The 12,462-nt window shown below is 38.9% G+C and overlaps 1 protein-coding gene across 1 annotated transcript in view; it reads left to right on the top strand.

Annotated features, from left to right (window-relative positions):
* The window catches only part of Dnah12 (dynein axonemal heavy chain 12), a 162,664-nt gene that overhangs the window by 8,126 nt on the left and 142,076 nt on the right, over positions 1-12,462 (top strand). Inside the window, 5 exon segments of the mRNA XM_087906207.1 lie at positions 318-476; positions 685-880; positions 3,077-3,265; positions 8,296-8,452; positions 9,369-9,460. Coding sequence (XP_087762333.1) covers positions 318-476; positions 685-880; positions 3,077-3,265; positions 8,296-8,452; positions 9,369-9,460 — 793 coding nt within the window.

Below are 12,462 nucleotides of genomic sequence, written 5' to 3'. Positions count from 1 at the left end.
TTGATATATTATGCCAGATAGGTTTTCCCATAAGCCTAGCACTGTTCTTAATTCCATATTCTGTGTAGCTGAGATAGGCCAAAGAATACATTAACCGGGCATACGCGCTAGCGCCAGGAGTCTGTTTCAGCCGCAAATGATCTCTCTCCTCTGAAGATAATGTAGTTTCAAAACTGTGTGTGCCAACTCAGAAGACTTCCATTCTTGACTGCAATTCTTTCCCCCCAATCCCCAGTGTTTTCACTTTAACATTTATTTCTCAAAGCTTAGGGTATATTGTTTCAGTCATGTTTAATGTGGTGTTTTGCTTTTTCCAGAGGACTGGATTATTCCAATCCTTGGCATTCTAGCTTTGTGCAGGCAAGAAACCAAATATTATCGAATTTGCACATCGTTCATCCAACTATGAAAACTTTGTTGGAGCTTGGTTATACAACATTTTCAGATACAATTTTGCTGGACTTAACAGGAATTAGGTAAAATTTTATATGTATTGATTAAAACTTAAAAGCTGAATGACTCCTTTTCTGAAATATTTTATTGTGTAACTTTAAAGCTGATTCATAAATCTCTAAAACCTTTCTTTATATTTTAGAACTTAAAATTTTATCTTATCTGTTTCAACAATTGTATCGAAGGCCACTCTGCCATTTGTCTGAATTATTTTCCTTTGTCCATCTGTAGAGCTAGAGGCCCAATTGATTGTGAAGCTCTGAGAAATGATCTATCAATTCAAGCCAAAAAAGCAGAAGAGAAGATAATGAACACATGGTACCCAAAGGTTATAAATCTCTTTACTAGGAAGGAGGCACTAGAAGGCGTTAAGCCTGAAAAAACGGATTCCTTTTACAACTGTGTCTCTATACTCATGTCCAACCAGGTAGATGTGCTTTGTGTCACGTCCGCTGTATGTGCTATATGTGTACCTTTTGAGTGAGAACTTAAAATTCAGGACTTTAAATAAAATTTATTAAAGCACAGTGCTAAACAAAATTTTAAAAATAAATTAAATAAGGCCAGGGAAGTGGCTCAGAGGGTAAAAGAGCTGGCCATACAACAACCAGGTTCTATTTCTGGGGCCCGTGTAAACCGCTGGATGTAACAGCCTGCATCTGTAATCCTACAATGGGCAGGAGAAACAGCAGTAGAGTAGAGATGCAGTTGCAGCAGAGATGCAAGCCCAGAAGCTGGCTTAGTCAGTGCAACAGGAGAAACGAGAGAGGCCCTGCCTCAGCGAGGTGAAAGGAAAGAAATGACTCCCAAAATGTTGTCCTATGATCTTCACAAAAGTCCCGTGCCACATACATGTACCGTGGCATCAAAATGCCTGTATTCACATACATATTACCCAAATGCATTTTAAAAATAAAGAAAATATTTTATTATAATTTAATTAAAAATGCATCAGAAAATGTTCAGAAGCAGCCTAAAAGGGGAAGGGACTGGTAATATAGCTCAGTGATGGTGTTCATCTGCCATACATGAGAACATGAGAATTCTATTTCCAAGACAATTCAGCACATTCATGCTGAAATAAAAACAAAGCGAGAAAGCATAGCAGCGTGTGCCAGCGAGTTCACCTGACCTGTGCTGAAAGCCTGTAAGCCAGTTGTCTCTAGTTTTCCTGCAGTGTGTTAGCAGAAAGACTAGCCCAGTAAATATATTTATTAAATTACAAGATGGTTACTTTTCATCTGATTCCCAGGAAATGTGGACTTTAGGATGCTTCCAATCATCTTTAGGTGGTAAACACACAAAGAACATCAACCTTACACAATTTTGTTTTATGGTGCCCGTACATTTTTACTACTTCCGTCATAGAACTCTAGAAAATATTTTGAATGAAAACATTCCTTTTCGGTGAAGAGCTACAGAAGTCATTAACTCGACCTTGTTTGTTTAAGAGGGTACGATTCGTCCATATGCAGTGCAATCCTGAATGGCAGCGTAGCTAACACAGTACTGAGCGTATGCAGTCTCTTGTCCCCTCGCTGTCGCTCTCCTCAGGACTAGGATTATTTGCTAAGCAAAGATGAAGCATGTTTGGGAGATTGTTCAGATCCGAGCATGTCTTCTTGACCAAATATCTAAGAGTTGATCCGAAGAAAGAATGTACTTTCATGCTTAGAAATGTACACATTCCTCGGTCACCATGGTCCTACTTCTGCCGTCACCAAGCCCGTGATGGAAACCTGACTCTCCAGGGGGAAAAGTACCGGGAGTTCTTCTGCTTACTGATTTCTGCAGCATAAATACTTTCAACATGTGGAATTCAAGATTCTAAAAGTTTAACAACTCCTCAAATTTGTGATTGTTTAACAATTGGCTCTTGTGACCATAGGAGGTATCTTTAGTATCTGGGCCATTGCTCCTGCCTTCATGTGTAAGGTGTAAACCTTCTAATCCCCAGTCTTCTACATTTGCAGTGACATTTTATTTATATTTTAATAAATAAAACTTGCCTGAAGTTCAGAGAGTAAAACGGCCACACTGGCCAGCCTTACAGACCAGGCCTCAATGATACACACCTTTAATCCCAGTAGCCACACTAGTTGTCATAGAAACCGGGCAGTGCATGATTTACTTTAATCCCAGTGGTGCATGCTTTTAATCCCAGACCTAGAGAAGGTTATAAAATGGGAGGAGACAGCTCTCAGACACAGACTCATTCTGAGATTCCTGGAGGCAGGATCACTATTTTAGACTGAGGTAGAGGTAAAATCCAGTGGCTGGCTGCTTTGCTTTTCAGGTCTTCAGGTTGAACCCCAATATCTGTCTCTGGGTTTTTATTGATTGTGCACCGCCACATTGTTTGGCTCTTTGAAATGTTTTATGTGCCAGGGACAGACAAACTAGCAAATGCAGAAATTCTACACTGCCGTGTTTAGAGTGCTGCTACTCTATTAAAAAATGCTTTCCATATATTGTTCTATTTATTGTTTAGACATTTATTAAGGATGGTTATGACTTCAGGAGTAAGCAAGTTTATGGAGATCATGTAATTATGCATGATTCATTTAAGGTAAAGATCGAGTATACACATTCTGAAGTAATACTAATTTGTGATATCATGTAGTTAAAGGATCTCTTACGGAGAACAGTAGAAGAATTTGTAAAACTCTTTGATCCAAAACACCAAGACAGGCTTCCAATATTTAAGATGGAATTGACATTTGATGAAGATAAAATGGAATTTTATCCCACCTTTCAAGATTTGGAAGATGTCGTTTTGGGTCTGATAGAACGAATATCTGAAACTCTGCAGGTATTACCTCATCCTTAACAACCATGCGTCCTCATACTGTTCTGCTTCAGAATATTTGAATTGAATCTTACTGCACTCTGTATAAACATAAAATATTATAATTTTATTCCCCTCCCAGTTATTTTAAGTTATAATTTTTTTCCTTGAAAACTCTGTTATTTAGAGATGTTTTCCTCCTTCTTACCTTTTCCTATTGTTCTAAACTAATATGTTTTTATTTATTTTTTTATTGATTTTATTGAGCTCTACATTTTTCTCTGCTCCCCTCCCCTCCTACTCTCTCCCATGGTCCCCATGCTCCCAATTTACTGAGGAGATCTTATCTTTTTCTACTTTTCATGGAGATTAGATCCATGTATGTCTCTCTTAGGGTCGTCTTGTTGTCTAGGTTCTCTGGGCTTGTGATTTGTAGGCTGGTTTTCTTTGCTTTATGTTTAAAAACTACTTATGAGTGAGTATATGTGATAATTGTCTTTCTGGGTCTGGGTTACCTCACTCAAAATGATATTTTCTAGCTCCATTCATTTGCCTGTAAATTTCAAGATGTCATTATTTTTTTCTGCTGTGTAGTACTCCATTGTGTAAATGTACCACATTTTCCTTATCCATTCTTCAATCGATTAGCATTTAGGTTGTGTCCAGGTTCTGTCTATGAAAAACAAAGCTGCTATGAACATAGTTGAGCACTTGTTCTTGTGGCACAGTTGAGCATCCTTTGGATATATACCCAAAAGTGGTATTGCTGGATCTTGAGGAAGGTTGTTTCCTAATTTTCTGAGAAATTGCCACACCGACATCCAAAGGGGCTGGACCGGCTTGTATTCCCAACAGCAATGCAGGAGTGTTCCCTTTTCCCCCACAACCTTTCCAGCATAAGTTGTCACAGTGTTTTTCATCTTGGCCATTCTTACAGGTGTAAGATGGAATCTCAGAGTTGTTTTGATTTGCATTTCTGTGATGACTAAGGATGTTGAACATTTCCTTAAGTGTCTTACAGCCATTTTAGATTCCTCTGTTGAGAGTTCTCTGTTTAGGTCTATACTCCATTTTTTATTAGATTATTTGGTTTTTTGATGACAAATTTTTTGAGTTCTTTGTATATTTTGGAGATCAGACCTCTGTCTGATGTGGGGTTCATAAAGATCTTTCCCATTCTGTAGGCTGTCGTTTTGTCTTGTTGACTGTGTCCTTTGCTTCACAGAAGCTTTACAGTTTCAGGCAGTTCCATTTATTAATTGTTTCTTTCAGTGTCTGTGATACTGGGGTTATATTTAGGAAGAGGTCTTGTAGAAGGAGCAGTGGGCTGCGTTCCTGCCGCCCAGCGCCCGTCTGGCTGGCTAGCTTATGCCCCGAAATAACAACACACAAATTGCATTCTTTTAGGCACTGCCTGGTCCATTAGTTCTAGCCTTGTATTGGCTAACTCTCACATCTTGACTCAATTCATTTCTAATAATCTGTATGTCACCACGAGGTCGTGGCTTACCAGGAAAGATTCAGCATGTCTGACCTGGCAGCTTCATGGCGGGTAGCTCTCAGCCTTTGCCTTACTCTGCTTCTTTCTCCCAGCATTCTGTTCTGTCTACTCTGCCTATCTAAGCTGCTGTCCTATCAAAGGCCAAGGCAGTCTCTTTATTTGACCAATGAAATTAACACACAGGCAGAAGACCCACCTACGTCATTTCCCCTTTTTCTGTTAAACAAAAAAGAAAGGCTTTCACTTTAACATAGTAAGATTACATATAACAAGACAGTTATAAAGCAAGAATTACAGTTACAATATTTATATCTATTTTATCTCTTATCATAACTAAGGAAAACTATAACTATAACTAACCATTCTTCAACTCCATCAAAGACTCCAGAAGGATATTATATTACCTAAGTAAACAAGAAGGAAGCAACATCCAAAACTCTAGAAATGACAGAGACATCTCACTGCCTGGACAGTCACCCAAAGTTCTTTTGTACCATTGGGGCATCCATCTTCAGCCTATAGGCCCATAGTTTCCAGAGACATTTCCATGAAGCAGGAAATTTCAAAGGCAGTTCAGTCACTTTCTGCTGTGTCCTGCAGAATGTCTCGCAGACTCTTTCACGAACCAGGAACCCTGAAAGACCATCTCACCTTTAGGCAAGTTTAGCAGTTCTCTCTCTGTGCATTCTTTGTGTCCAGTTTATGCATCAGTCCAGGCAAGAGCAGTTTCTTGCCCAAATGGCTAACAAACTTCATAAGGAGCCTCTTCGATGACCATATTTCTCTTGAAGTAGATTGCTGCTGCCAGGAGCAAACGTGTCTCATTGTCATGAGAAGCCCTAAGTTATTAAAATATTTAAAATGCCATATTCTGTAGTCTTTGAAAGATATGAAGAATGCCTATCTATATATCTGGAAAATCTAACTAACACAGCTACAAGCTTGACTATTATTGATTATTATCCATTAACAACCTATTTTTCCTAATTATACATTACATTTTTAAATGAACTATACAATCACAATACCTTAATCAAGATCAGAAATACATATCCAAATAACAAAATTGACCTAAAATTTATATCAATAAGTCAAGATTTATACCAATGCAAATTATTCATATCGATATCATATCCCCCTTTAAATGTAAAAGAACATTTATAAACAATATCTGGGAATATGGACGTAGTTATTTCTCTCCAAACTTCTTCCTGCTGTATAGGGGCGCTGTTTATCAGGTATTTCATGGTAAAACCTGTGTGCTAGGTTCATCTCAGTTGGCAGTTGAATGAAGTAATTTTTTGAGGGTGTTCACAGCAACCTTTCAGGAGGGCGTGTTCTATCATACAATATTGGGATAGAAGCAATCCATAGGGTCGCATCCTCTGTGAAAACAAAAGAAGAACTTTTCCAAAGCATCATAACCTTAGATCCAAATTCTGAAGTCAAGGTATTTTCAAAATATCTATCTTGGATTAGTTCAACAGCATTTATAAACAAAAGTCTTTTAGCAGCTGTTGCTCCTTCCTCAGCATTCAAACAATTCAAAGAGAGCATAATAACATACAGTATCAAGATTCTCTGTGTATTTTCCATCTTTATGCGGCTTTATTTTAACCTCTATTTCTTTTATTTTTACTTTTACTTTTTGAGACAGGTTCTCTGTATATCTTTGTCCTGGAATAACTCTGTAGACCAGGCTATCCTTGAACTCACAGAGATCCATTTGCTTCTGCTTCCCAAGTGCTGGGATTAAAGGTGTGTGCTACCATACCTTGAATTTACAGAGATCTGTCTGTCTCTGCCTCCCAGGCATTGGGATTAAAGGTGTGTGCTACCACACCTTGAAGTCACAGAGGTCAATCTACCTCTGCCACTTGAAGTCTCAGAGGTCAATTTACCTCTGCCTCCCAAGTGTTGGGATTAAAGGTGTGTACCACTACACCTAACTACCCTCTTTCTTTACTTTAAGAACTTTAACTTTTTTTCAAGCCTGCATATATTTTTAACACACTGTAAACCATTTAGAGGTTTTTTTTCTTTGAATCTCTCTTTACTGTATATCTCTCTTTTTCTGACTACATGAGTCTTTAAGGAGAGGTTGAAAGCCGTGGCTTTGATGGCTAGATCCAGCCCATTCCTTAGCTTTCTAGCCTCAAGGCAGAGGTGCCGCCAGAGCCATTTTTATCATTCCAACTCTACAGTGTTCCAAGGTCCCTGCCAGCAAGCAAGCTGCAGCATTCTGCTCATAGACCATACTCAGTCGGACTGCCTGCCTGAAAGAGTCAAGAGTTTGCCCTGGCAGGACGGCCCAGAAAGCCAGCATTTTAAAACGGTGCAGCTTTTGTCCTGCTACGGCTGAAAACCGAAAAGCATGCATTCAGCTTTTCATCAACACTATTTAAGTGTTTCATAGCAGGACCTCTTAAAAGAGCTGCAGGATTTTGCAGCTAAAGCTGAGTCAGGAAGCCTCTCTTAGATAGGAGCGCTTGCTTGCCTCTAGCAACTAGAGCAGATCTCTCTGTATGGCGGCAGAAATCTGCCATGCTCTCCTGCCTGCCTTAGCCTGATTCTACCATCTGCCCAGGTGCAGGCAGTGAGCACTGAGCCATTGGCATGGTCTCAGAGTACTTTCTTCCCGATCTTGAGAGGGCACACAAACATCCAGTCCCATAAAAGCCATTGAAATGCTTATAGTCGGAGTTCAAGCTGGCGGCACAGCCCAGGAAGCCGCATTTTAAAATGGTGCAGCTTTTTTTCTGCTGCTATTGCTGAATCAGGAAATCTCTCTATAGCATGCCCTAGCAAACAGCAAAAAGTTATGTTAAATTCTCTCTCTCTCCTTTTTAAGCCCTCTCAGGTTTTGAAGTAGAGTTAGTTACCACGTTGGACAGCCAAATGTGCCAATGTGTTCAAGTGTACTTCCCACTTTCTCTTCTATGAGCTGAACTAATACTTTTGTATGTGTTTTCTTGCTACTAAGTTGTAAATGTCTTAAAAAGAAAAATCTGTCATGGTGGTGCATGCCTTTAATCTCAGCACTTTAGAGGCAGAGACTGGCGGATCTTTTGGAGTCAGAGGCCAGTTTGGTTTGCAAAGATAGTTCTGGGACAACCAGGACTGTATAGAGATACTCTTGTCTCAAAAACAAATAAATAAACAGAAACCAAAGCGTGATCTAACCCATATTTCTTCTTTCTACTGCTTTTTAGTATTGGCACCTTGATGTAGTAATAGATACCTGTTAAATGATAAAAAACTAACTAAACTTAAGGTGGTTTGGTTTTATCTCTGAGGTTTTACAGTTTGAGACATGGTGTCATTTGTAGCCCAGGCTGTCCTAGAGCACTTTAATCCTCCGTAGAGAAACTTTTGGGGCTCAGATGTGCATCATGCTCAGCTCCAATTTGCTTTTATATTGTATTAAAAATTATTCACTATTAATACTTTTCATTGAGTTACCTTTTCTTCAACCACAGAAATTTAAAGAGAATGTCATAGATGAGTTCAGCTACATATGCATGACATCCAATTTTGCTTTTATTTGTGGTAGAATGTCCAAACAGTGCCATCTTGGCTGTCAGGAACGACATCACCAGTGAATATTGACACAGAACTTCCAGAGCACGTGTTACAGTGGGCTCTCAATACTCTGAAGATGGCAGTGCATCAGAACCTAGAAGGCGCAAAAGCACATTATGATGCATATGGTATATATGAAGGGGATTTTTATCATTCTGTTTTTAGCTAGGATTTAGGCAGATATCTGTTTTCTGGTGCTGTTATGAGAGAGCCAGAAATAAGCAGAATCATGGATAGTCATGGATCAGACCTAAAAATTTGCACTTTATTGGCTGGTTTGAGGGGTAAATGTTAATGGAGCAGGGAAAAAGAAAATTGGAGATGCTGGAGTAATAAGCAAAAAAAAAAAGGCTGAAATCATGTGACTTTGGCCATGCTATAGTGCATATATAGATAACACACATTGAACTTATTTTTTCTCTTATTTTTTAAATTTTAATTTTTAGGGTTTGTGGAGGGAGGAATCACAAGGGTGGGAGGGTGGGCATGGAAGGACTGGGAACTGAGTATGAAATTACCAAAGAATCAATAAAAATATTTTTTTTAAAAAAGAACAATTTTGTAAAGCCCAAGGTTTATTTTTAATGCAAAGTGTCTCTGATAACAGGATTGATAGTTGCCCTTTGACAGGCTATTACCTAAAACTGTCTGCTATCTGACATTATCTATTCCTCTAAATCATTTTCAAAGTTTCGACCATTGTAGTACATAAAAATGTAAAGATACACTTGTTTGGGCAGACAGTCCTATTACTCTCTTTGCAATGTACTAAATATAAATAAACTTGTCTTTTTGGCTTCAAAACCTATTTTACTTGGTTTGCCTCTTGAATCTTTAAGCATTTTTATTATCTATTTTGGGTTAGTATACAAAATAATGGCCGCTAAATTCTTTTCCTCTTCTTATTTCTCTAAATGCAATCTACATATGTCAACATCCTATTAAGATTATGCTTGAGTAGGCTACTCTGTTCTATGATAATACAAAAAACATTTTTCTATATTAAAATGTTATTCATACTTTAATTGGAATGTTGATTTTCAGTTGAAAACTATAACTGGCTCCTTGACGGGACTGCAACAAAAATGATAGAGACTTTCCAGGGAGAAGACCATACTTTTGATGAGTACACAGAGGTAAGTGGTAGTTCTGTTTTTTCACCTTCATTCTTATTTTTAATTAAAATATAATTACACTATTACCCCCTCCCCTTTCCTTTCTCCAGCCCCTCCCATGTACCTTTCATACCCTCTAAAATTCATGGTCTCTTTTTCTTTCTTATTGTTATATATATATATTTAGGCACATACAGATATGTTACATGTGTGTAACACACATGTATACACACACACATATATATGCACATATATATGTATACCTAAATATATAAATATAACCTACCGAGTCCATTTAATATTGTTTGTTATTATATGATTTCAGGACTGACCACTAGGTATTGGATAACCAGTTAGGGGCTTCATCCCTGGGGAAAAGTAATGCACCCTCACTCAGCAGTCCCTAGTTTCTTTCTTTCTTTTTTTTTTTTTTGATTTTTTGAGACAGGGTTTCGATGTAGCCTTGGAGCCTGTTCTGGAACTAGCTCTTGTAGACCAGGCTGGCCTCGAACTCACAGAGATCCGCCTGCCTCTGCCTCCCGAGTGCTGGGATTAAAGGCGTGTGCCACCACCGCCCGGCTTTTTTAAATTTTTTTTCACCGATTATTGATCGATTATTGATTATTGATCGATAGCGATTCCGTATTGATCGCTGATCGATTGCTATGAGCGCCAAAGGGACTCAAACCCAGGTCCTCTGGCGCTAGAGCGTTAGGCACTCTTAGCTGCTCAGCCACCGCTCAAGCTGCTCAGGCCCTAGTTTCTTGTAATTTTTTTGTCTATGGGTGCGGGCCCTCAAACCTTGAGGTTTTTTTTCTTTTTCACACAAGCATAACTATTGGTGTCATCCTTTTCCAGACCTTGTTTCAGCAGTCTTATTGTTGTGGTATCCTGGGTATAGCTTCCCTGTGGGTTCTAGGAGACACAGCCTCACAACAGATGTCCTGTCTAGCTCTACAGTCTTTCCCAGTCATCTGTCAACAATGGTCCTTGAGTCTAGGGTGCAGAAAAGGCGTCATAAATGTACCCATTGCTGCTGGGCACCTCGTTATCAGCTGTTCTCTGCACTTGACCAGCTGCAGACATTACAGACAACTGTTAATTTTGTTCTGTGCTTATTTTTAAAAATGCATTTTAAGCCAGGTATGGCATACGTACCTTTAGTGCCAGCACTAGGAGGAAGAGGCAGGTGGATCTCTGTGAGTTTGAGGCCAGCCTGGTCTACAGAGAGAGTTCCAGGACAGCCAAGGCTATCCAAGGAAACCTGGTAACAACAACAAAAAAATTTACATATTCTCTCTTTCCTTTTCCTCCTTCCAGTCCCCACCCCCTCAAACACACACACACACACACACACACACACACACACACAAATAAAACCCACTGACTCCTTTTTGTGATTAGTGTGTATATGGTTTCAGTACTGATCACTTCCTTTATCTGGATAACTAATATGGGTCTCACCCTGAAAAGGTTATTTCTCCCTTTCTCAGACATTAGCTACCAGAGTGTCAGGATCGGAAAACCATATACCATGCTGTGAAACTGTGTCTCCTAGAAATAGCTACAAAACAGGACCTGAATAATTATAATATGAATAGGCATGCTAACTCTATTTTTAATGATTCCGTTTATTTTTAATACTTTTTGAATTTTCTTTAATTAAGATCTCTTTGCTCTAGGTATAATGCTTCAAATAATGTAAATAGAACTTCTTATTCAAAGTTTCATTTTAGTAAAGCCATTGATTTGCCTCATAATTATGTTAATTGTTCATTCAGTCATCTGTTGAGTTAATAAAATTTTAGTTAAACATTTTAAGATGGGATTTAGTTATTTATTTCTAGAAAGAGCATGTGCGCATGTGCCATGGCGTGTGGGAGTCAGAGGAGTTGGTTCTCTCTTTCTATTGTGTAAGCCCCAGAGATGGAGCTCAGGCACTTGGGCTTGAAGGCAGGCACCTTGATTTGATAAGCCATCTCACCCACTTATAAAAAGTTTTTGTATTACAGTAAAATTAAAAATAAACAATATCTAAATACTTTCTTCAGGAGCTTAAGTTTGTCAATGAAATCTTGATGTAGGAATAACAATTAAGACAACTTTAATCCCAGCACTCAGGAGGCAGAGGCAGGAGGATCTCCGAGTTCAAGCCAGCCTGGTCTACAGAGCAAGTTCCAGGACAATCAGGTCTACACAGAGAAACACTGTACCCAAAACAAAAGAAATAACAATTATGATACGTTGATATAAATATTAGAATAGAAATTAACAAAGTATGATGTGAACACAGAAGAAAATTGCTATTGTTTTTAAAGATGAAGGTTTCATGCAAGAAATGAAACAAAAGTGAGCTTAACTCAAGTGTATGTAACGAGCACAGATGTGGGTGTAGACAGGGTTTCACTATTTTGAAAGGCTAATCTGGAACTCACTATGTAGCCAGGTGGGCCTGATTAAATGCATGATCCTTTTGCCCCCACCTCTCAAATACAAGGACTACAGGAACACAATATCAGGATCAGCTGAGCTATGGTTTGAAGCAGCTGTTTATATGAAGACAGAGATATAGAGCAAAACTGTGCGTGTGTGTACACGTGTTTGTGTGTGCATGTATGTGTGCTTGTGTGTGTGCGTGATGTGTGCATGCATATGTGTGCGCATGTGTAAGTGCATGTGTGTGTGTGTCTATGTGTGTGTACACCTACCATAGCACTTGTGTGGAGATGAGACAACAACCTACAAGAGTCAGTTCTGTCTCTACCACGTGCCTTTACACACTGAGCTATCTCAGTGGCTTAGAAGAAGACGAGTTTTTAAGTTTCCTTTTTTTAATTATTAAATTTATTTTTTAAAAAAAAATCATTCTCATTTTACATACCCATCCCAGTTCGCACTCCCTCCACTCCTCCCGCTCCCTTCACCTTCTCCCTGTCTCAGTCCCCCATTCACTCCTCAGAGAGGTTAAGGCTTCCCAAGGGGAGTCAACAAAGTCTTTCACATCACTTTGAGGCAGGACGGAG

This window comes from Myodes glareolus, chromosome 5, assembly GCF_982192425.1.
Source record: "Myodes glareolus chromosome 5, mMyoGla1.1, whole genome shotgun sequence".
Taxonomy (NCBI): Eukaryota; Metazoa; Chordata; class Mammalia; order Rodentia; family Cricetidae; genus Myodes; species Myodes glareolus.
This window is presented reverse-complemented; position numbering and strand designations above follow the sequence as displayed.